At 40.4% G+C, this 26,325-nt stretch overlaps 1 protein-coding gene across 20 annotated transcripts in view; it reads right to left on the bottom strand.

Moving 5' to 3' along the window:
- The window catches only part of DTNA (dystrobrevin alpha), a 461,852-nt gene that overhangs the window by 51,842 nt on the left and 383,685 nt on the right, over positions 1–26,325 (bottom strand). For 9 of the 20 annotated variants that reach the window (XM_070361690.1, XM_070361688.1, XM_070361685.1 and 6 more), the window contains 4 exons: positions 25,308–25,391; positions 23,487–23,576; positions 15,154–15,231; positions 14,508–14,600 (listed from right to left, as the gene is read on the bottom strand). In XM_070361690.1, coding sequence (XP_070217791.1) covers positions 14,508–14,600; positions 15,154–15,231; positions 23,487–23,576; positions 25,308–25,391 — 345 coding nt within the window. Of the gene's footprint in view, positions 1–14,507; positions 14,601–15,153; positions 15,232–23,486; positions 23,577–23,644; positions 23,947–25,307; positions 25,392–26,325 lie in introns of those variants that run through there. The other 11 variants (XM_070361697.1, XM_070361696.1, XM_005889242.3 and 8 more) reach the window with 5 other exon arrangements.

Below are 26,325 nucleotides of genomic sequence, written 5' to 3' on the forward strand. Positions count from 1 at the left end.
ATCAACACCATTCCCATAGAAAAGAAATACAAAAAAGCAAAATGGCTGTCTGGGGAGGCCTTAAAAATAGCTGTGAAAAGAAGAGAAGTGAAAAGCAAAGGAGAAAAGGAAAGATATAAGCACCTGAATGCAGAGTTCCAAAGAATAGCAAGAAGAGATAAGAAAGCCTTCTTCAGTGATTAATGCAAAGAAATAGAGGAAAACAACAGAATGGGAAAGACTAGGGATCTCTTCAAGAAAATCAGAGATACCAAAGGAACATTTCATGCAAAGATGAGCTTCATAAAGGACAAAATTGGTATGGACCTAACAGAAGCAGAAGATATTAAGAAGAGATGGCAAGAATACACAGAAGAACGGTACAAAAAAGAGCTTCACGACTCAGATAATCACGATGGTGTGATCCCTCACCTAGAGCCAGACATCCTGGAATGTAAAGTCAAGTGGGCCTTAGAAAGCATCACTACGAACAAAGCTAGTGGAGGTGATGGAATTCCAGTTGAGCTATTCCAAATCCTGAAAGATGATGCTGTGAAAGTGCTGCACTCAATATGCCAGCAAATTTGGAAAACTCAGCAGTGGCCACAGGACTGGAAAAGTCAGTTTTCATTCCAATCCCAAAGAAAGGCAATGCCAAAGAATGCTCAAACTACCGCACAATTGCACTCATCTCACATGCTAGTAAAGTAATGCTCAAAATTCTCCAAGCCAGGCTTCAGCAATATGTGAACCGTGAACTTCCTGATGTTCAAGCTGGTTTTAGAAAAGGCAGAGGAACCAGAGATCAAATTGCCAACATCCGCTGGATCATAGAAAAAGCAAGAGAGTTCCAGAAAAACATCTATTTCTGCTTTATTGACTATGCCAAAGCCTTTGACTGTGTGGATCACAATAAACTGTGGAAAATTCTGAAAGAGATGGGAATACCAGATCACCTGATCTGCCTCTTGAGAAATTTGTATGCAGGTCAGGAAGCCACAGTTAGAACTGGACATGGAACAACAGCCTGGCTCCAAATAGGAAAAGGAGTTCGTCAAGGCCGTATATTGTCACCCTGTATATTATTTAACTTATATGCAGAGTACATCATGAGAAACGCTGGACTGGAAGAAACACAAGCTGGAATCAAGATTGCCAGGAGAAATATCAATAACCTCAGATATGCAGATGACACCACCCTTATGGCAGAAAGTGAAGAGGAACTAAAAAGCCTCTTGATAAAAGTGAAAGTGGAGAGTGAAAAAGTTGGCTTAAAGCTCAACATTCAGAAAATGAAGATCATGGCATCTGGTCTCACCACTTCATGGGAAATAGATGGGGAAAAAATGGAAACAGTGTCAGACTTTATTTTTCTGGGCTCCAAAATCACTACAGATGGTGACTGCAGCCATGAAATTAAAAGACGCTCACTCCTTGGAAGGAAAGTTATGACCAACCTAGATAGCATATTCAAAAGCAGAGACATTACTTTGCCAACAAAGGTTCGTCTAGTCAAGGCTATGGTTTTTCCTGTGGTCATGTATGGATGTGAGACTTGGACTGTGAAGAAGGCTGAGCACTGAAGAATTGATGCTTTTGAACTGTGGTGTTGGAGAAGACTCTTGAGAGTCGCTTGGACTGCAAGGAGATCCAACCAGTCCATTCTGAAGGAGATCAGCCCTGGGTGTTCTTTGGAAGGAATGATGCTAAAGCTGAAACTCCAGTACTTTGGACACCTCATGACAAGAGTTGATTCATTGGAAAAGACTCTGATGCTGGGAGGGATTGGGGGCAGGAGGAGAAGGGGACGACAGAGGATGAGATGGCTGGATGGCATCACTGACTCGATGGACGTGAGTCTGGGTGAACTCCGGGAGTTGGTGATGGACAGGGAGGCCTGGCGTGCTGCGATTCATGGCGTTGCAAAGAGTCAGACGCGACTGAGCGACTGATCTGATCTGATAAAAAAGTTTATGTATTCTCATGTATAAACTTACTACATGGCTTATTGGGAGGATGACCATGTAAAGCATTTACAGCCATGACAGGGTACATGGTAAGGCTGATTGAAGTATCCTTTTTAACTCTTACCTATAACAGATAATAGTATTTGGTATACCTTTTTTGCACCATCACATCCTTATCTATAAATCAGGCTTTTTTGCTCAAGAAAACGTGATTGGTTACTGGTCAGTATTCTAGGTTACATCAAAAAGAAGAAAAACAGTTTAGCAGAATCAATGAAGTATTTTATAGAAGCAATAGGTAGTCTTTATATCTCTAATTTCCTAAATAAAGGAAAGTATAAGCTTAACAGTGACAGTCTTCTCTTATTTCTGTATGCAAACTGCAAAGTGCCATGAATTTTTAATAAAAATGTCCCATTTATACAAATTATCAAGCAACATATGTGACCATGTCCCATTCTGCATTCTTTATTTTAGCACATTTGGAGAGAGCACACTCTAAAGTTCATCAGCTCAACAATATTGATGACGATCCACGAGCTAACAGTGCTTATTTTTATCATATTACAATGGACTGGTTTTACAAAATGGGATTTAAAATCTAACTTATGTGCCTTCAACCCTATTCAAAATTAAGTGAGTAACTAACACTGAATTATTCCTGTGTTCCCAGTACCATACTAGCTCATCTACATCAATAACCTCAGCAGATTGGTAGTGTCACTCTCATTTTCCATGGAAACATAAAATATACTAGAATTTATAACAGGAAAGTGAACTCATCTTAAAAATCAATTTATCATCTGATTGATTATGCTGAGAAAACCCCTGTGAGTACAATGCAGTTCATGCAGATACATGCACTGGTGTGTGTGACATTCTTCAGGTCCACATTTTAGGACACTGAGGAGGTACCCCAGGTCCAAGGCCAGGGGTGGCAGCCGAAAGGAGCAACCACACATCCAAGGAGCAGGGGTTGCACGGGCGCAGGAGGGCCGACAGGAGCTACTCCACGTTCAAGGTCAGGAGGGGCGGCCGTGAGGAGCTACCCCTCGTCCAAAGTAAGAGAAATCCAAGTAAGACGGTAGGTGTTGCGAGAGGGCATCAGAGGGCAGACACACTGAAACCATAATCACAGAAAACTAGTCAATCTAATCACACGGACCACAACCTTGTCTAACTCAATGAAACTAAGCCATGCCGTGTGGGGCCACCCAAGATGGGTGGGTCATGGTGGAGAGGTCTGACAGAATGTGGTCCACTGGAGAAGGGAATGGCAAACAACTTCAGTATTCTTGCCTTGAGAACCCCATGAACAGTATGAAAAGGCAAAGTGATAGGATACTGAAAGAGGAACTCCCCAAGTCAGTAGGTGCCCAATATGCTACTGGAGATCAGTGGAGAAATAACTCCAGAAAGAATGAAGGGATGGAGCCAAAGAAAAACAATACCCAGCTGTGGATGTGACTGGTGATAGAAGCAAGGTCTGATGGTGTAAAGAGCAATATTGCTCTTTACAATATTAGGTCGATTTACAATGTTAGGTCGATGAATCAAGGCAAATTGGAAGTGGTCAAACAAGAGATGGCAAGAGTGAACATCGACATTCTAGGAATCAGTGAACTAAAATGGACTGGAATGGGTGAATTTAACTCAGATGGCCATTATATCTACTACTGTGGGCAGGAATCCCTTAGAAGAAATGGAGTGGCCATCATGGTCAACAAAAGAGTCCAAAATGCAGTACTTGGATGCAATCTCAAAAACGACAGAATGATCTCTGTTCGTTACCAAGGCAAACCATTCAATATCACAGTAATCCAAGCCTATGCCCCAACCAGTAATGCTGAAGAAGCTGCAGTTGAATGGTTCTATGAAGACCTACAAGACCTTTTAGAACTAACACCCCAAAAAGATGTCCTTTTCATTATAGGGGACTAGAATGCAAAAGTAGGAAGTCAAGAAACACCTGGAGTAACAGGCAAATTTGGCCTTGGAGTACAGAATGATGCAGCACAAAGGCTAATAGCGTTTTGCCAAGAGAACACAGTGGTCATAGCAAACACCCTCTTCCAACAACACAAGAGAAGATTCTATACATGGACATCACCAGATGGTCAACACTGAAATCAGATTGATTATATTCTTTGCAGCCAGACATGGAGAAGCTCTATACAGTCAGCAAAAACAAAACCAGGAGATGATTGTGCCTCAGATCATGAGCTCCTTATTGCCAAATTTAGACTTAAATTGAAGAAAGTGGGGAAAACCACTAGACCATTCAGGTATGACCTAAATCAAATCCCTTCTGATTATACAGTGGAAGTGAGAAATAGATTTAAGGGACTAGATCTGATAGAGTGCCTGATGAACTATGGAATGAGGTTCGTGACATTGTACAGGAGACAGGGATCAAGAAAATCCTGAGAAAAGAAATGGAAAATTTCTTTTCCATCCCCATGGAAAAGAAATGCAAAAAAGCAAAATGGCTGTCTGGGGAGGCCTTACAAATAGCTGTGAAAAGAAGAGAAGTGAAAAGCAAAGGAGAAAAGGAAAGATATAAGCACCTGAATGCAGAGTTCCAAAGAATAGCAAGAAGAGATAAGAAAGCCTTCTTCAGTGATCAATGCAAAGCATTAGAGGAAAACAACAGAATGGGAAAGACTAGAGTTCTCTTCAAGAAAATTAGAGATACCAAGGGAATATTTCATGCAAAGATGGGCTCGATAAAGGACAGAAATTGTATGGACCTAACAGAAGCAGAAGATATTAAGAAGAGGTGGCAAGAATACACAGAAGAACTGTTCAAAAAAGATCTTCACGACCCAGATAATCACGATGGTGTGATCACTGACCTATAGCCAGACATTATGGAATGTGAGGTCAAGTGGGCCTTAGAAAGCATCACTACGAACAAAGCTAGTGGAGGTGATGGAATTCCAGTTGAGCTATTCCAAATCCTGAAAGATGATGCTGTGAAAGTGCTGCACTCAATATGCCAGCAAATTTGGAAAACTCAGCAGTGGCCACAAGACTGGAAAAGGTCAGTTTTCATTCCAATCCCAAAGAAAGGCAATGCCAAGGAATGCTCAAACTACCACACCACAGAGAAGGCAATGGCAACCCACTCCAGTACTCTTGCCTGGAAAATCCCATGGGTGGAGGAGTCTGATAGGCTGCAGTCCATGGGGTCGCTAAGAGTTGGACACGACTGAGCGACTTCACTTTCAATTTTCACTTTCATGCATTGGAGAAGGAAATGGCAACCCACTCCAGTATTCTTGCCTGGAGAATCCCAGGGACGGGGGAGCCTGGTGGGCTGCCGTCTGTGGGGTCGCACAGAGTCAGACACGACTGAAGCGACTTAGCAGCAGTAGCAGTAGCAACACGTGGTAATAAAGTAACGCTCAAAATTCTCCAAGCCAGGCTTCAGCAATACGTGAACTGTGAACTTCCAGATGTTCAAGCTGGTTTTAGAAAAGGCAGAGGAACCAAAGATCAAATTGCTAACATCCACTGGATCATAGAAAAAGCAAGAGAGTTCCAGAAAAACATCTATTTCCGCTTTATTCACTATGCCAAAGCCTTAGACTGTGTGGATCACAATAAACTGTGGAAAATTCTGAAAGAGATGGGAATACCAGACCACCTGATCTGCCTCTTGAAAAACCTGTATGCAAGTTAAGAAGCAACAGTTAGAACTGGACATGGAACAACAGACTGGTTCCAAATAGGAAAAGGAGTTCGTCAAGGCTGTATATTGTCACCCTGCTTATTTAACTTCTACACAGAGTACATCATGAGAAATGCTGGGCTGGAGGAAGCACAAGCTGGAATCAAGATTGCCAGGAGAAATATCAATAACCTCAGATATGTAGATGACACCACCCTTATAGCAGAAAGTGAAGAGGAACTAAAAAGCCTCTTGATGAACGTGAAAGAGGAGAGTGAAAAAGTTGGCTTAAAGCTCAACATTCAGAAAACTCAGATCATGGCATCTGGTCCCATCACGTCATGGGAAATAGATGGGGAAACAGTGTCAGACTTGATTTTTTTTGGGCTCCAAAATCACTGCAGATTGTGATTGCAGCCATGAAATTAAAAGACTTTTACTCCTTGGAAGGAAAGTTATGAGCAACCTAGATAGCATACTAAAAAGCAGAGACATTGCCAACAAAGGTCCATCTAGTCAGGGCTATGGTTTTTCTAGTGGTCATGTATGGATGTGAGAGTTGGACCGTGAAGAAACCTGAGCGCCAAAGAATTGATGCTTTTGAACTGTGGTGTTGGAGAAGACTCTTGAGAGTCTCTTGGACTGCAAGGAGATCCAACCAGTCATCCAACCAGATCCATCCTAAAAGAGATCACTCCGGGCTGTTCACTGGAAGGACTGATGCTAAAGCTGAAACTGCAATACCTTGGCCACCTCATGCGAAGAGTTGACTCATTGGAAAAGACCCTGATGCTGGAAGGGATTGAGGGCAGGAGGAGAAGGGGATGACAGAGGATGAGATGGCTGGATGCCGTCACCGACTCGATGGACATGAGTTTGGGTGAACTCCGGAGTTGGTGATGGACAGGGAGGCCTGGTGTGCTATGATTCATGGGGTCGCAAAGAGTCACACACAGCTGAGTGACTGAACTGAACTGAACTGAACTGAGGTCCTAAGGGTGGGACGTAATCCAATATGACTGGAGTCCTTATGAGAAGAGGAAGAGATACCAGGGATGTACATGTTCAGAGAAAACGTGCTTGTGGGGACACGGAAAGATGACAGCCATCTGCAGGCCAAGGAGAGAGGCCTCAGGAGAAACAGCACTGCTGGCTCCATCATCTTGGACTTTCATCTTCCAGAACCATAAGAAAATAAACCGTTGTTCAAATCACACAGTCTGTGGTATTTTGTTTTAGTAGCCATAGTGAACTAGCACAAAGTCGAAAAGATCAGAGGACATTAGAAATTTATTTTTGCCCAGTATCACTTTAATTATTTTTTTGTTCCTTATTAGCTGCTTTTGCCACATCAGTGAATTGCTGCTGATAATCTTCATCCACATTTATCTCCTCTACCTAAGTCAAGTTTAACACTTGACTTTTCACCTAGTTTATCAGTTCAGTTTAGTTGCTCAGTTCTGCCCATCTCTTTGTGACACCATGGAGTGCAGCACACCAGGCTTCCCTGTCCATCACCAACTTCTGGAGCTTGCTCAAACTCATGTCCATCAAGTCAGCGATGCCATCCAACCATCTCATCTTCTGTCATCCCCTTCTCCTCCTGCCTTCAATCTTTCCTAGCATTAGAGTCTTTTCCAATGAGTCAGTTCTTCACACCAGGTGGCCAAAGTATTGGAGTTTCAGCTTCAGCATCAGTCCTTCCAATGAATATTCAGGACTGATTTCCTTTATGGACTGGTTGGATTTCCTTGTAGTCCAAGAGACTTTCAAGAGTCTTCTCCAATACCACAGTTCAAAAATATAAATTCTTCAGTGCTCAGCTTTCTTTATAGTCCAACTCTCACATCCATGAGAGATGTGAAAAACCATCTATGCTGGAAGGGATTGAGGGCAGGAGGAGAAGGGGATGACAGAGGATGAGATGGCTGGATGGCATCACCAACTCAATGGACATGAGTTTGGAAACTGTACAAAAACCACAGCTTTGACTAAATGGACCTTTGTTGAGAAAGTAATGTCTATGCTGTCTAGGTTGGTCATAACTTTTCTTCCAAGGAACAAGAATCTTTTAATTTCATGGCTGCAGTCACCATCTGCAGTGATTTTGGAGCTCAACAAAATAAAGTCTCTCACTGTTTCCACTGTTTTCCCATCTATTTGCCATGACGTGATGGGACCAGATGCCATGATCTTGGTTTTCTGAATGTTGAGTTTTAAGCCAGCTTTTTCACTCTCCTCTCACTTTCATCAAGAAGCTCTTTAGTTCTTTGCTTTCTGCCATATGGGTGGTGTCCTCTGCATATTTGAGGTTATTGATATTTTCCCCGGCAATCTTGATTCCAGCTTGTGCTTCATCCATCCCAGCATTTTACATGATGTACTCTGCATATAAGTTAAATAAGCAGGGTGACAATATATAGCCTTGATGTGCTCCTTTCCCGTTTGGAACCAATCTGTTGTTCCATGTACATTTCTAACTGTTGCTTCTTGACCTGCATACAGATTTCTCAGAAGGCAGGTCATGTGGTCTGGTGTTCCCATCTCTTTAAGAATTTTCCACAGTTTGCTGTGACCACAACAACCTACTTTATACTCTTATACTAATTTCAGGGCTAATTTATAATAGGTGGTTTTTTTCTTAATAGCAGAAATTATTTTTATAGGGAGAATTTTTTTCCTGAGGACTCATCACAAATTTTGTTTACAGTGAGAGGGAATTTTATGTCTATAGTACTATCAATAGTCTCCAACCCCAGTGGGCCTTTACTGGACATCTATGGTATGCCAGGCACTGTGCTGATGCCACAAAGATGGTGGTGAATGAGTCTGAGAAGGTCTGCCCTGTAAGTGGAAGGTAGGTGGTGAACCAACCAACCAAGCAATGAATGATTACAGTTATGACAGGAATGAAATACGCAGTACCCCATGATCACTAATGTGGGAGACCTACCTGAGGAGGTAGGTACCTTTAATCAGTATTTGGAAGTCAGAGAAGGAGAAAATTCATGTGTGTGGAAGGAAAGGGCAGGAGGAAAATGGGGAAGAATGTTCTAGGCATAGGGAAAAGCTAGTATCATGGTCATTGAGGCAGTTTTAGGAGTATCTTCAAGGAACTGATCCAAAACTGATGTGACTAATAAGTATTGTGGTTGAGCGGGAAAACCCTGAGGGAGCTGAGGCTGGGAGAGGGGAAAGCGCAGGTTAGATCACACACAGACCTACAGCCCTGGGGAGTGGTCTAAGCTGTGAACTTAAGTATCATAGCAATCTATTAAAGGAGGCAAAGGAATTTCCTGGCGGCCCAGTGGTTAGGACTCTGTATTTTCACTGCAGGGAGCATGGGTTCAATCCTTGCTTGGGGAACTAAGATCCCACAAGCTGTATGGTGCTCCAAAAAAAAAAAAAAAAAAAAAGGGAGCAAGTGAGCCAGTGACTATTTAGACCTGATATGTGAAACCCAGAAATAGGCATCAAAATGTCCAATTTCGTCTACTTGAGAAAAACAATAAGCAGGACAAATTTTAACCCAGTTATATGAGATCAGGGGCCTGACAAAGTGAGAGCAATGGACCATGCCATCAGAGTATAGACGGTAGCCTACACTGTGCTGCCTCCTTCCCTCAAGCGCGTGCTAAGCTGCTTCAGTTGTGTCCAACTCTTTGAGACCCCATGGGCTGCAGCCCACCAGGTTCCTCTGTCCATGGGATTCTCTGGGCAAGAATACTGGAGTGGGTTGCTGTGCCCTCCTCCAGGGGTTCATCCTGGCCCAGGGATTGAACCCATGTCTCCTGTGGCTCTTGCATTACAGGTGGATTCTCTACCTCTGAGCCACAGGGGAAGCCCATTTTTTCAGAGTTGAAAGAAACACACCAGAAATGTCTGACTGGTAAGCACCAAGGTTTATAATTACGGTTAGAGTTGTGAGGTCTGGATTGGTTTCCTATATCCCTTGGCGTGCCTGCCACCATTGTCCTATAAACCACCAGCAAGCCTGGGGAAGCTTTAGGGGAGGCCAGTAAAAGCCCTCACTGTGTGACTCTGAGACCCCTCCTCCACCTCTGAAGAAGGTGCTTGAAAACCACTAAGGGTTTTAAAACTTCACTTAGGAATTAGGAAGACAGCAGGAATTCTCCCTTGAGCTGCAGTTTATTTGTTTGGCTTATCTGACATCAGAACCAGCAAGGACACAAAAGTATACCTTGAATTTAGCAGCAGACTGTTTACAAATGAGTCAGTTTCCCATTATGTTAAGTAGATACAGGGGAAAATAGATATAGGGGAAAATGCCCTCACCTAGAGTGAATTAGCAGCATATATGGATAATCACAAAAACATACCTTTTAATCAAGAACAACTATTAGATTCCTGTTTATAGACCATCTCATGAAGGATGCACAGACATGAAGACTGAGGAATGAGGTAGAAAACGAATTATTTTGTCAGTATTAGAAGACCTTGCTGGCAAGTGACCTTGGATAAGTCTCTTGATGTCTTGGAACCGGCATCTGCTTATCAATGAGATGGAAATAATAATATCAAAACTTATGGGCTTTGACAAGCAGATGAAATAATGTGTGGGAAAGGGCTTTGTAATTTTTTAAGCACTTCATAAATGTAAAATTTATTATTGATATTCTGGCTGTTGTCATGAGGTCCAAGAGACTGAAAAGCTTTGTCCTTTTGAAGCTTATAATTAAAATGAGAAATCACAATGTGCAGAACTAAATACATAAATGATAATTTGTTAACAATTCCTTTTACTAGTATATGCTCAAAATATCTCTTAAAATGAAATAAAAATAATATAGTAGGATATGCAATTTTAGTAAATAGAGATGTGGTGGATACAGTGCGGAGTGTCTAAAAGAGCTTTCTGGAGAGCATGCATTTATGTAGGCTCTATAAAAGGCAATGTAGCATAGTGGTTATGAGCTTGGGATCAAGTAGATGAAGGTAGAAATCCCTGCCCCACTGTGTAGTGGATTCATGTCTGTGAGAGAATCATGTAGACTCTCCGAATTGGTACCTTTACCAATTGATAAAATGGGGATGAGAGTATTTACTCTACAGGCTTATTTAAGGACCAGGGGAAATTATGTAAATAAAGTTTTAAACACAATGCTTATTGTGAGGCAAATGCTTTAAAAAACGGTAGCTCTTGGGCTTGACATATATACACTGCTGATACTATCTACTCCCCTGGTGGCTCAGAAGGTAAAGAATCTGCCTGTAATGCGGGAGGCCTGGGTTGATCCTTGGGTGGGGATGACCCCATGGAGAAGGGCATGGCAACCCACTCAAATATTCTTGCTTGGAGAATTCCATGGACAGAGGAGCCTGGCGGGCTATAGTTCATGGGGTTGCAAAGGGTTGGACATGACTGAGCAACTAACACTTTCAATTTCATAAAATAGATAATTAATGAGAACCTACTATATAGCACAGGGAATTCTACTCAATGCTTTGTCTGACCTAAATGGGAAGGAAATTAAAAAAGAGGGGATGCATGTATAGCTGATTCACTTTGCTGTAGAGTAGAAACTAATACAACATTGTAAAGCAATTATACTCCAATAAAAATAATAAAAAACAAAAACAAAATAAAAACACAATCATATGCTTCATATACTTAAAGAAAAGTAACTCTTGTGGTTACCATCATTCTAGATCTCACTATAGTTGAATGACAGTAAAGCATCATAGCTATGATGATAATAAAGGAGAGGAGAGATCACTTCATCACTTACAGAATCCTGGCAGGTGTGGGAATCATTAGCAATTAATTACAATAAAGGAAAGGGAGGGGGAAAATGAGAAAAGAGAAGCTGGAATTTTTTAAGGATGGAAAACAGGGATGAGAATTATGGAGAGTAGGAGTTATTAAAATGGAGTTGGCTTCATTGATCAGTCTTAAATTCTGCTTTGTTTTCAAAATACAAATCACATCTAGCTTTCATCAAGTCGATGTAAGGTGTCTCTGCTGAGACAGGTTTATGGTCTTAAGTGGCCATCAAGTCAATATGATTAACCACTGGAGGAGGGAAAAGGGCTGGGAGTGTCAAACTCTGTGCTCTCCTCTTCAGAGATTTCTCTGTTACAACTTTAATTAAGAAAAGGTCAAAGAAGAGCTGTAGAAATAATTGGAATGTATTTAGAATTTCGGGGGAGGACATGTGTGAGATCTCGGCATTGCCTTCAGACATGATTGGCTCTTTACTATATCTTGCTTTGAAGATTCCCAACACAGATTTTTTGGGGGGAGGTAATTTAAGCATTTAGTTCTGTTGTTTCAGCTACTGTATAACACTGGGGGTGGTCCAAATTCATTGGGAGTAAGATGAAAACCATTACTCTTTCCACTGTAGTTTTGGGAGGTAGAGATAGATGTAAGAAAGAAAAGTAACTGTTTGATTTACAAACTGGGAAAATTTGAATAAAGAGATGGGTTTAGCTGAAGAGTGCATCTTTATCTCCCAAAACAGAAGGATATAGTATAAAATTAAACCAATATGCTGATTTTATATATATATATATACACACACACATATGAATATTAAATACAAATTAAGATAGATATGTTCCTGATGTTCAAGGTGGTTTTAGAAAAGGCAGAGGAACAAGACATCAAATTGCCAACATCTGCTGGATCATGGAAAAAGCAAGAGAGTTCCAGAAAAACATCTATTTCTGCTTTATTGACTATGCCAAAGCCTTTGACTGTGTGGATGACAATAAACTGTGGAAAATTCTGAAAGAGATGGGAATACCAGACCACCTGATCTGCCTCTTGAGAAATTTGTATGCAGGTCAGGAAGCCACAGTTAGAACTGGACATGGAACAACAGACTGGTTCCAAATAGGAAAAGGAGTTCGTCAAGGCTGTATACTGTCACCCTGTTTATTTAACTTATATGCAGAGTACATCATGAGAAACGCTGGACTGGAAGAAACACAAGCTGGAATCAAGATTGCCGGGAGAAATATCAATAACCTCAGATATGCAGATGACACCACCCTTATGGCAGAAAGTGAAGAGGAACTCAAAAGCCTCTTGATGAAAGTGAAAGTGGAGAGTGAAAAAGTTGACTTAAAGCTCAACATTCAGAAGACGAAGATCATGGCATCTGGTCCCATCACTTCATGGGAAATAGATGGGGAAACAGTGGAAACAGTGTCAGACTTTATTTTTGGGGGCTCCAAAATCACTACAGATGGTGACTGCAGCCATGAAATTAAAAGACTCTTACTCCTTGGAAGGAAAGTTATGACCAAACTAGATAGCATGTTCATGAGCAGAGACATTACTTAGCCAACAAAGGTTCATCTAGTCAGGGCTATGGTTTTTCCTGTGGTCATGTATGGATGTGAGAGTTGGACTGTGAAGAAGGCTGAGCATCGAAGAATTGATGCTTTTGCACTGTGGTGTTGGAGAAGAGTCTTGAGAGTCCCTTGGACTGCAAGGAGATCCAACCAGTCCATTCTGAAGGAGATCAGCCCTGGGATTTCTTTGGAAGGAATGATGCTAAAGCTGAAACTCCAGTACTTTGGCCACCTCATGTGAAGAGTTGACTCATTGGAAAAGAGTCTGATGCTGGGAGGGATTGGGGGCAGGAGGAGAAGGGGACGACAGAGGATGAGATGGCTAGATGGTATCACTGACTCAATGGACGTGAGTCTGAGTGAACTCCAGGAGTTGATGATGGACAGGGAGGCCTGGCGTGCTGCGATTTATGGGGTTGCAAAGAGTCAGACACGACTGAGCGACTGATCTGATCTGATCTGAAGATAAATATATAACTATTAAAACAAATAAATGTTCAATGTATCACTTAAACTCATGTGGTAATCTTTCAAAAAATATTTCTAAGGCATCAGAAGCAGTCAAGAGAGGAAAGTTCTAGAAACAAAGAAGTGGTTAACAATACCAAGTGGTGAGAGTGATGCCAAATGTTTCAAGGATGTTTTCTGTGACACAGTAGAAGAAAGGGAATCAATTTTAGAGGAAATTTAACCCCTAAACAGTTATGACTACAAACAAATCCATAGGCTCTTAGTTCAGAGAAATTATATTAGAGTTATTAAATAAAATCAAATACTTATAAGGAACTGGTTTGCAAAACATGTTTGTAAAACAGTTGTCTAAACTAGGATGAAACATAGGATAATTATACAGTGTGTCCATTTATTTCCATTCAAACTGAAAATGTACATTTATTATTAACTAACTTGCACCAATGGCAGGAATCTCCTATGTCACACATTCCCTAAAATAGAAAGGGAAAACTCTAAGAATGCCGTTATTCTAATACTTTATCTGAATTCACACATTTAACACATTTGAAAGTAAGCTTTGCATCTATCAGGATGAGTACACTGAAACATTTGTAAGAGAAGAGTTGAAAGACAATATCTCCCAATGTTATCATTGTTCAGGAAATGATTTCCATGGTATGATCTTATCCTATTTCTTTTCCACATCTTAAGAGAATGGAGCATTGTTCTCCAAATTGGCAGAAACACACAAGTCCTCGGAATAAGACAAATTCTTGCATCACCATCGTGCAGTAATTTGATATGGCACATATAACACAGAATTGACCAGAGGGACCCAGAGTCCTGGATTTCTCTAGATGTTAATATTTAGAACAGCACCCATTTACACAACTTGTGCTTTAGCTAAGATATTAGCAAAAATGTGAATTCTATGGTACATTAATGGGCAGTGTCCAAAGTAATATCACAAGATATTTTAATTGAATTGGTTAAAAAAATACTTGAGTGACACCTCTGCCATCCAGTGACTTTGCCCCTTGCTGAGACTGCTTGTCAAGAGATCAGACTGTTCCCCTCTCTCAGGACAGTCAAGCAGCCAAACCTGCACTAACCATGATGGGTTGTTCCGGAGCATGTTGACATACAACCCGATGAGAACATGTTCATCAGCTAGCCTGTCTGCCACATTCAGGCTGTACTTTATCCTGAAACAGGGCAGGAGGAAAGAAAGGATGTTGTTAGGAGAGGTAGACAGAAATAAGTGGGGCAGGCAGGAGTGAGTCTGTGGTAGTAAGGGCATTTAGAAGACCAAGCAGGTAAAGGAAAACTAAGCGATGTTCTATGAAAAAACACAAGCAAAATCCAAGCAATGAAATTCACAGTGCCATTTCACTCACTTAAAAAAAGACTTCCACTTAGGTTGTCACTTTTAAGAATGCAGATCTGCACTCTTCAAACCACTAAGTCCAAGTAATTCATCTGTACAGTAAATACACTGAAATAGGTTGTAAGCAAAGATTATATTTTGGAAGATCAAATCTGAAGCTTAGTCATTTTAACAGGGAAATCAGGGAAAGTAAGTAACAACACAGATGTGTCTACTCAAAATAACTACTTGGTGCTGTTAATGGGGTTATGATGAAGCTGCTTTGGCTAAATCAAAGATGGTCTTTCAAACACAAAGCATCTTTGACACAAGAAATCTGCATTTTTAGTTCAGTTAATTCAGGGTTCCAGCACACTCTGGCTTTAACTTACCCTTTGCCCTTCAGCAAAGCTGGAGCAGCCCTAGCCAGCAGTTTGCTCTGCTCGACTTCACTGTCCTTGGGAGGAGAGCTGGTTAATAAGATGGGAAAGCCAAGAAGAGCGTAAACACGGCAATGCATTCGAGAACAGAAACTGGCAACAGAAACTCCCAAGACTACATCCAAGCTCCACTTGGACAGCTCTTTGATTACTTTGAAAAGTTCAAGATGTTTTTAGATTTCCTCAGAGTTGGGCTAGAAGTAGCAACCTGGCCTGAGAACTGTAATTACAATTACACAAGCCCCACTGTGATCCCAGATTTGACCTCTGCTATTTGCCTAACAAATAGATTGCATATGCCTAGACACAATGACAATTCATTCATTCAGCATTCCTCACAGACTATCTTGTGTTCAGTGGAGTAGTTCACTAAGTCCAGCCAGCCTTCAGACCCCACACAAGAAGCTGACTTCTGCAGCCTGCTCTCTATTCTCTGATTGTCTGTATTGAACAGAGAATTGAAAATTACCTAGTTAGAGATTGGTGTCATATTAAAAGTGTTTTCCTACTTCAGGCACAAATCACCTGACCTTGGCTGTGAAGCTGCAAGGAAAACTTCCAGAGAAATAAACCTTTGAGCCTTATAAATGTATATATTCATACACTTTGTGTCTATAACTGGTGAAGAGAGGCCCACCAAGAGCAAATTCTTATTATTTTATATTTACTAGGAAGAACATTCATTTAATTGGTAATTTTATGACAGCTTAATGTAGTTTTATTAAAGAATACATAGAAATATAAATAATAACTAATAACGTGTGGCCAAGCCAAAGTCACCCAAGATTTACTATAATGAATATGCATGCTTCATCGAGAAATATATTGATTCTTAGTATTATAATTGTGCTTGTAATATGCTTAAAGAGAGTTTGTTCTTTTGTAGGCTAAGAATTTGCCCTGCAACACTGATGTACTTAAAACTATCCCTTTCTCCCTTCATGGAGAATAAAAAAATTAACTGTGTGACTGTTTGAATACCAAGTGTTTAATTACTTGGATAGAAATTATTGGATTTTTCACCACAAACTTCCCCAACTTTTCCAAAGTTTCTTAATGTAATATGAAACTGTCAAAGTGAAAGTGATAGCTGCTCAATCGTGTCTGATTCTTTGCAACCCCATGGACTGTAGCCCACCAGGCTCCTCTGTCCAAGGAATTTTCCAGGCAAGAATACTGGAGTGGGTAGCCATTCCCTTCTCCAGGGGATCTTCCCAACCCAGGGATCAAACCCAGGTTTGATCTCCTGCATTGCAGGTAGATTCTTTATTATCTGAGATACCAGGGAAGCCCATAAATGTAAGAATGGCTAAATAAAGCAACTAAAAATCTCAAAAACTTTAAAAGTTTTAAGGTTTTACTACAAAGTACCACTTTTTCAGACTACAGAGCACAAAATATAGCAATTTATAAATGAATATCACATTAAAATTATGCATATTATAACTGAAATTCTTGTAATTTACAATAATATATACTACAAAGATGCCTTAAATAGTATGGCTTATAGTAAATTTAAAAACAAATTTTATGTATAAAAAATATCTACTATAGAGTAGGTAGTCATGGGTTTGTTAAATATGACTTCATTCAGCTTTTCAGGACTGTACCTATTACTCAAAAAGTACAACTGCACACAAACAAAACTGACTTTAAAAATGAAATTAATGCTCTAGGAGAATTAACTTTTCTGATGAAGCTAAGCTTTTGTAACAGCATATTGATTTTCAGCTTCTGAGACTATGAAACATGCTGTCAGGGCCAAACAACCACTTTAAGCCATTGGAGTTTTCCCACCATCCCGCCAAGACAGCAAAGCCCTCTACGCTCATTATCCAGTAACTACAATCCTACCACTGCCCAGTCATCTCCCTCAACATTTTTTTTTTTAAATAACACAAAATAGATCTACCTATTTGGAGAAAGCACCCCACTCCAGTACTCTTACTTGGAAAACCCCATGGACAGATCCCTGTAAAACCACTCAAAACACTATGAAATAGTCAAAATTCTTCCCTCCAATTGAAACTATTTCTCTGCTTTGTTACATATGCTACTTTGAACCTTCAGTCCCAGAAATTGTGCTATTTCCTTAAATCAAAGGCCTAATAATTACACAGTCACAACCTCTGATGATGAGTGTGCAAGAAGGAAAGAAAAAGAAACATGGGAGGATCAACCAGGAGGATGTGTTTGTTACAAATTACTCTGGTGATGCCTTAGGGGAGAAAGGTGATGTGTTAACAAAGCTGGGTGTCACTGGCAAGCCTGGGCACTGGAGGAGACCTGTTGACATCACGATGGTGCAGGGTTGGCAGCAGAAAGCAAGCAGTTGCCCAGATTCTCCTTTGATGGCTCACTCTTTCTGTCTCTCCAATGCTTTGGGCCCTTCTCTCCTTCCTCACCTCCACTTGCCTGTCCGCCTTGCTCTTTCCCAGCCCTTCCTTCCTCAAAGGGACTGGCAGATGTACATACACATCTCTTGTCTTTTTGTCGCCATTTTCTTTGCCTTGGCCCTTGCCAGTGCTGGTTCAAAGGCATCATTGAATTCCTTTCATGTTCCTTTCCTTTCCCACATGAATCCCTAGGGAAAGTAGTTCTTGGTATATATAGGGATGACATTCTCTACATTTATGAGTTTGTGGAAATAAACTGTTCATCTTATTTTGCTACAGTTCTTAGCATCTAGTGCCAAGAGCATTTCTGACTTTTGGTTCTCACTGTCCACATGGTTTCTATACTACCTAGTACCTCGAATTCTTCTCCTCATCACTTATTCCTGGGAGGCCAAAACTATGACCATGGATAGAGGAAGCCAAGGGACTCCCCTGGTGGTCCAGTGGTTAAGACTCTGCTACCAGTGCAGGGGGTGTGAGTTTGATGTCTGGTCAGGGAACTAAGATTCCCACATGCCATGTGGCATGACCAAAAGAGAAAATTAAATAAATTTAAAAAATAATATAGAGGAAGCCAAGTGAATGATGCAAACAGGGGAAAAAAGGCACTCAAATGAAATGGATCAAGAACTGAGAAAGCAGACAAAGAGGCAGGTTTCACTTAAAACTTGGGTCTATAAAGAATTTTCATCTGAAGTATCTTTACCAGAATAGCTTCTGCAGCTCACAAGGAGCTTGAAGAAAGGAGGCAAAGTGACACAAATTTTCTCCTGAATTGTTGTCAAGGTAGTGACATCAAGTAGTTTTTGATGATCTCTTTAAAGCAATGTACCCTCACGATATTTCATAGAGTAATTTTGATATTTAAACTTTCATTTTGTAGCTCTGGCAGTTTGCTTGGAGAAGATTGGTGATACTTCCAATTCACTGTGGCCTCTGGGATCTGATAACACTGGAACCTAGAGCCTTATCAAGAAGTGATTCCATATATATGTGTTAATATATGATATTTGCTTTTCTCTTTCTGACTTAACTTCACTCTTACTTCACAGACTCTAGGTTCATCCACTTCATTTCAACTGACTCAATTTGTTCCTTTTTATGGATGAGTAATATTCCATTGTATATTTGTTGTTCAGGCTCTCAGTTGTGTCCAACTCTTTGTGACCCCATGGACTGCAGCATGCCAGGCTTTCCTGTCCTTCACCATCTCCCATAGCTTGCTCAAACTCATGTCCATTGAGTTGGTGATACCATCCAACCATCTCATCCTCTGTTGCTCCCTTCTCCTCCTGCCCTCAATCTTTCCCAACATCAGGGTCTTTTCCAACGAGTCTTCCATTGTATATATATACCACAACTTCTTTATTCATTCATCTGCTGATGGACATCTAGGTTGCTTCCATTCTCTGGCTATTGTCTGTATACTTATGGCTGATCTCACATTGCTATACAGCAGAAACCAACATAACATTGTAAAGCAGTTATCCTCCAATAAAAAAATGTTTTTTTTTTTTTTTTTTAAGAAGTGACTGCTTCTGGGATGTCAAACATTCCAATGGCTCTTCTGTACTGCTAGCTCTTGGAGCTTCTCCATCTTCTGCATGGCTCGTCTTTAAATTTAAATGCCTTCCTCCTTTTTAGCTCTGAAACTGGAAACTACCCGGGGCTCCTTTCAACTGTGGGTGATGAATCTTATCTAATCTGAATCCCAAGGAGAAGCAAAGCTACCATCCTAAGATTGTGTGTACACATGCCTCTTTCTCTTATTATCCTTATTTTCTTTTCACCAGGCCCTGCCACTGTATAAAGACTTCCTTCTGCACACATTTTTTCATTACTAGGTGTGGGGACAATCATAGCCAGGAGGTATGACCAGGTGAAATTTGAATTTCATGTGTTCTGCTGAAAGAAAAGAGGCTGGAAATAATCCTTTAGATTATTCTTTTCTAAAAAATTCTCTTATTTTTTCACCAATTCCTTTTTATACTCTATAGGGAATATAGGGAAAGAACATATAAAAAGATAAATTGTCTTCTTCCAAAAATTTTTACACACACACACACTCTGACACAATGGGTTCTGGAAGGATAGACGATTTCAAAATATTTTATATTTATTTATTTAAATCCACCCTTTAGTTTCAGAGGATGACAACTGATGTCAGGATTTTTTCTTAAATGCAAACATTTTGGTATTCTAGTGGCATTAGGGGTAAAGAACTTGCCTGTCAATGCAGGAGTCTTAAGAGACCTTGGTTCGCTCCCTGGGTTGGGAAGATCCCCCAGAGGAGAGCATGGCAACCCGCTCCAGGATTCTTGCCTGGAGAATCCCAAGGACAGAGGAGCCTGGGGGGCTATGGTCTATAGGGTTTGCATAGAGTCAGACACGACTGAAGTGACTTAGCATGCATGCACACAAGCTAGGTAACAAAACCACAAACAAATGCTCCTTGGGTTTTTGCTTAGACCTGCCATATAGTTTTAAAAACCACTTCTGCTTATGCTGTGCTATTACAGTAGCTGTAGCCAAATATTTCTCTTTTATTTAACATGAAAGTAACAAGATTTAAATAAAAGTCTTGCCTAGAGCAATAATATAATGTAAACAAATTATGTATAATTATCATTACAATGGTTAAATGGAAAATGATATTTGAACCATGATAAGTTAAGAACAGATATTTCCTTTTTTATTGATTCTTAAATAATTGATAATTTTTTTAGTGTTTGGGGTTATGAAGAATGACTTGTAAACGTGGCTTCCTCCTTATCTGTCAGTTGGGAATAATATTTTGCTTATCACTGTAATTAACACAGACTATGCCAAGGTCATCAAACTAATTTAAATACAATAAAAAAGAGTCCACAAGTCAGGTTTTTCAAGAGATAATTTGTTTACAACTCTTGTTTCCTTTCGTTTCTAGCCTTCAATATCTTTGATGTGAAATGTAAAATATCTTCCACATGCAAATCAGCAAACATGCATAAAAATAGCTCAGCGTCTCAGTGGGAAAATGAGTTGTCATCAATTTAGGCTGGCATGAAAGTCAGACCATTTTAAGCAGGTACCATGGAAGAAATAATAAGAATTCTAGGTCATATGTGATTCACTACATTTACTGTGTTCCCCAGATAATATCAAGCTGTTATCAATTGTATTTTTGCCAAGAGAAGCCTAAAACGTTTGTTGGGTATGGGGCACACACAGACAGCAACTAAGCAACTCTAGTAAGAGTGAAGAAGAGGTGACTGCATATTTAATTATACACTAACATTTTAGTATAGGGAACAGAGTTGAGTTCAAAGACCAGTTTAATTCAAGTTTGAAAAAAATCTAGCATCTCAGTGGAACTCTGGGAATAAAGAAAGCTACATGGGATAAATATTTGCAGAGTGTTTATTTCAAATTTCATACAACATGACCCTAAAGAATAAAAAGAAAGAAGAAATCTTCAGGTGGTTGATTTCTAAGTGTATATCTGTTTTTATGATGCTGATTTATAAATTTATCTACTTTCCTGACTGAAAAGGAAAAGGCTTTAATCTCAGAAAATATTAACTATGAAGAAAACTGATTTTCAGAAGCAAAGGCTGAATTCAGTACCTCAGTTTTGTTTCTATTCGCTTTTGATTACCAAAGCATAAATGCTTCAAGTTTAGTTTGAATATTATACATCAGATTAAAAATCTGGATTGTTAGGTCAAGACTCTTTGGGAAGGCAAAGTTTCATTTGAAAAAATGAAACGGGACACAGAGAACTAGCCTTTCTGTGGTTGAAAATCCAAGCAAATCAACCAACTGACCAACCAGTCAACCAACAAAAATAACTTGCAAATGCTATTTCATTGAAAAGAATCAGGATTTGGGAAATGCGTGGTTAGGCAGCCTATCTTCCCCATATGTACCCCTGGACCTGAGACAGTATTAGTAATTAACCAAATAACATGATGATAAACCAGAAAAGAGTATGTTAGATTGTGTTCAACACTATGAATTATAAGCCAGGCTCCAACATTTGGGACAGTGATCAGATCTGGCTAGATGGTATACATAATAGCCAAACTGATTCTTCTTGTGAGCAGTTAAGAGTTTAGAGGTTGCATGTGCAAAAATATTGAAGAGATGTTTCTAAAATTGAAAGTAAAAGAATCTAACCATTCAAACTTTTAGAATGCCCTTATTGTATGAAGAAATGGCCATAATAGCCATAATTAGTGAAACATTTTACACAAGAAAGGACTGGTTAGCTCTCTCCATAAATGAGGGAAGGATTTGGGCAGATAATTAAGATTTTACAAAGGGGGCATGATGCCGAAAGAGACAGAGCAGATACTCAGAGAGGCACAAGGCTGTGGGCAGTGAGGTGGGAAAAAGGGCCTTTTGGGCCCAAATCTGTGGTCAGCTCTTGCAATAATATTTGCCATAATGGCAAGCTATCTTTCATAAGTTTAATGTGGCTGCCCTATCATATATCATACATCATATATTGGATCTTTTTACCTAGTGGTGATAATATGCTTCCCTTTCTTATAAATTAATGCACTTATAAAAAAATAATCTAGGTTTAGGGATATAGTTATGACCAAGAAAATGAATGAAGTGAATTAGTTCATGAATTGCATTATTTGATCCACACTGTATCTAACAGCTAAACATCACTGAGTTCTTATACACACACACATACAGACTTCAAAGGGTTAAGGGAGAGTATCTTTGAGAATTCCCTCTTTTCTTTTAAGGGAAAAGTTAATCAAGTATGTAGCTAGAAATAGATATCAGAAGAGGGGATGGGGCAGATGGTGGTAGTAGCCAGAGTTACACCCTCATAAATATGTGTGAGTTAGGTTACTAGGATGTCAAAAGACTTCAAAGATAGACCCTCGCACCTTTTGAAGATCAAAGTGTACACTTGTAAAGGATTCTAGGTGAGGAATGCCAAGAGTTTGTGGCAAGGATTCTGGAGTAGTGATTTCAGTTCATCCTCATTCTGCTTTATCTTTGTACGATCTGTCATTATACCAAAGACCAAAAACTCAGACTAAATAAAACATCTCATGGCAAACTTCTTTACTGTTTTAATGTGGCCTTAACACTGACCAGCACCACTCTCGGCTTGTTTAGGTTTTATCAGATTTTCAAAGGGGCAGTTACAATGGGGTAGGAGTGAGGGGTGAGCTCTAGGTCGTATTTCTTTGGTTCAGTTCCAGTTGTTGGGAGATCAGTGCCTTTAACTGATGTCCACAGTTGGCATGATGGTTTCCATGAACCTTAGTGTATGGTTACGGCTAAGAAATCAACAGTCGATCACCACCAGCATTATCAAACAATAAAAATTAAGCACTCACAGTCTGAAATTGTTTTCTTTTTTTTAAATTGCTGCTTCAGTAGGAATCAGACTGCTTACCTGGGGGAAAATTGGTCCAAGCCCAGTGGGACAGAAGGATATATATCCTGAAGTCTTTTACTACAATATGGTCTAGCCATGTGATGTTGTCTTGGTCTCATCCAGTTAGGGCTGGAAGCATTCCACAAGCCTCTTTAATACAAGAGTCTAAGGAATCACCATCTGGGGTTTTACAAACTGTACCAAAGCAGAGAATCATCCAAAGAAGGAGATCCAATGTGGTACTCTTCACACATACACATCTCATACATACCGGTATGAAGACATAAAATCAGTAAAAGAAGTGGAGAAGTGGAAAGAGAGAAGAGAGCCAAGTAGTGCAGCTCAAGTTGGAAATTCTCAATGGAATTTCATGAACCCCCAGAAGACCTGTTTTTCCATCAAATCCCCAAACTACAAGGGGATTTTAGTGATGACGTAGGACCAGCAGTCTAGCTATGGAACTACTTCTACGATTAGTGATTCAGGGCTGGGATACTGACCGTGTGCCGTGGTCAAGCTGATTTACATACAGCTTTATGAGTGAATGCTCCTCAGCCACAGGGCTGGATGCACTTATCCCCTCAGGTAACCTGAGGGATGCAAACAACGAGACCTCGTTAAAACCTCCCATGGACAGAGCAAGGCCCACTCAGAGAGGAAAGATGTTCAGTGTATACAGCTTTATTGAACAGCACCCTTAAAACAGAAACCAGAGGCCAACCTCTGTGAGGAGAGCAAGAACTGCAAATTGTGAACAACGTGCTTGTGGTTCAGAGGGAACATTCTAGAAGGACTGAAAATGGAAAAAAAGGGAAATGATCCTATTTTGGGATCATTTGGGTGCAAGGGATACCATGCACCCTGGAGGAAGCAGAACAGCTCAAAGTATTATAGGAATAGTTTAGAGTAGAAGAAGCCATGTTATCCATCTAGACGTATCCACCATAAGCACCGTCCGAGCTGAAATGATATAAAATGACCTTCAGTAAGGATGGGGTCTATCTCTGCTGGACATTCACAGAATGCAGAGCTTCCTAATACAAGAATCTCTTTCCTGACATAGAGGCACAGGCCTGTGTTTCTAACAGATTTTACAGTTTGTAATTTTGTTTTTTTAGAAAGGATGGTTGAATTTGCTGGTGGTTCTGAAAAGGAATGCTAAAGGAACATACTGAGGGCTTCAACCATAGGATTTCACTGTGGATGTTCTGTCGTTCAATTGCCTCCCCATTTCTATTTGTTACAGACTTGCTGGATTTATAGGAAGGAAACATCATGAATGACCACATTCTGTTTATTCCACTAATTACAATTATGGGGAATGTCTTCATCTCAGGTTCCTGATGACGGGCAAATCCAGGGACTCAAGGGAAAAATCAGCAGTGTTCTAAGTCTCACTATCTGCACATCTTCACTAGAACATCCCAGGATATTACAGGGAAACTGATGCCTTAGCAACTCTTCGAGGAAAGCATTGATTATGACTGTTTTTGAAACACATGAGGCTATTTTATTTATTTTTTCCTACTCAAAGGCATTTTAAATCTTTCATTCATTTGTCCATCCCAATTTTCCTCACCTTTGTTCCTGCTTTCCTGTGAGCCTTCTCCCTGTATTTCTAAAATAATTCCCTGGTGCTTTATTTGTGATATTTGATCAAATGACTTGAAGTGCGTCTTGACCTCTGCCTAGTCACTGTGCTGGTTTCAGGAGAAGTATCTGCTTCACCTGTTTGCTTACATGGCAATGGGCCTTTGTGCAAAAATGAGACCTGTATCCACTCTCTCTCTCTCTTTTTTAAAAGTTCTTATTCTTATCCATGAATTACTTATGTAGAAACTGTATGTCCAAATTTGGATTTGAGCCTCCAGCCTCAGGAACTCTAGAATTTACTAAGAAGATTCTTATATACCTGGAATTTTATGTTATGAGATGCTTCAGAATGTCCATCATAATTCCTTATTGCATCTTGAGATGCCAATTCCTCAGGTTAAATGGGGCCATTCCAGGTGCTATAAAAGTGACTTTTTCAATGAGATATAATGCATGTGTGTTAGAAGTAAAACTTAAACATACCGTGCATTCTTACTATGGATGGATTGTAAGTGAAGTTTCCAGGGGTGACTTTCATCCCCAAAGCCATCCCTGCCCTCTACAAAAGCATCCAAATGAATGAAATTGATGCCTTGTGACAGATATTTACAAACGAGTTGCTAATAATAATCTTCTGCTCTTGGCTTACATGAGAATATTTTTCTCGCCACAGAATCAAGCCTCATTATCAAAGAGACAGTCTGTTTTATAATAGGACTGGAACTTACCTCCTGGTAATAAAAGGACTTCCTGAGGAGGGGACAGAGTGGGAGAACAGGGTGTCATTCATGCTGGTTACAGGTCTGGGTGGCCTAAAAAAAGCACAATGTGGATGGAAAGTTAAAACAAGTAAAAGTCACAAGTTAAAACTATCCAATCCCTCAAGGAAAGAAGCTGGGAAATCAGAGTTCTTATCTTGTGTGTATGCATGCTAAGTCACTTCAGTCATGTCTGGCTCTTTGCGACTCCATGGACTGTCTACAGGATTTTCCAGCAAGAACACTGGAGTGGGTTGCCATGCTCTCCTCCAGGGGATCTTCCTGATCCAGGGATTGAACCTTCATCTCTCATGTCTCCTGGCTTGGCAGGCAGGTTCTTTACTACTTGAGCCACCTGGGAAGCCCAGTTCCTATCTTACCCAGGATCAACATGAATTTTTACATTTTCCAATTCAATTCTTGAAGTGTTTTGGGAACTTAAATTTCCTTGAGAAGACAGAATGTCTGTTAAACATTGAGCGGGGAAGATCTCTGGATGCCACAGGAACGTTTATTCTTGAGTTTTGAGCCTTGTTGTAGAGTCATATTCTTGGATGGAGTGAGGATTTTGAGGCAGCCAACTGCCTTCTAAATGGGTTTCCCAGGTGGTTCAGTGATAAAGAATGTGCCTGCTAACTCAGGAGTGTGCTTAGTTGCTCAGTTATGTCTGACTCTTTGTGACCCCATGGACTGTAGCCCTGCCAGGCTCCTCTGTCCATGGGATTCTCCAGGTCAGAAAACTGGAATGGGTTGCCATTCCCTTCTCCAGGGGAATCTTCCCAACCCAGGGATCAAATCCAGTTCTCCTACATTGCAGGCAGATTCTTTACCATCTGAGCCACCAGGGAAGCTTTCACCAAAGCAGGAGATGCAGGTCCAATCCCTGGGTCAGAGATCCCTTGGAAAGAAATGGCAACCCACTCCAGTTTTTTTGCCTGGAAAATCCCATGGACAGAGCAGCCTGGTGGGCTGCAGTCCACAGGGTCTC

This window comes from Bos mutus, chromosome 24 (assembly GCF_027580195.1).
Source record: "Bos mutus isolate GX-2022 chromosome 24, NWIPB_WYAK_1.1, whole genome shotgun sequence".
Taxonomy (NCBI): Eukaryota; Metazoa; Chordata; class Mammalia; order Artiodactyla; family Bovidae; genus Bos; species Bos mutus.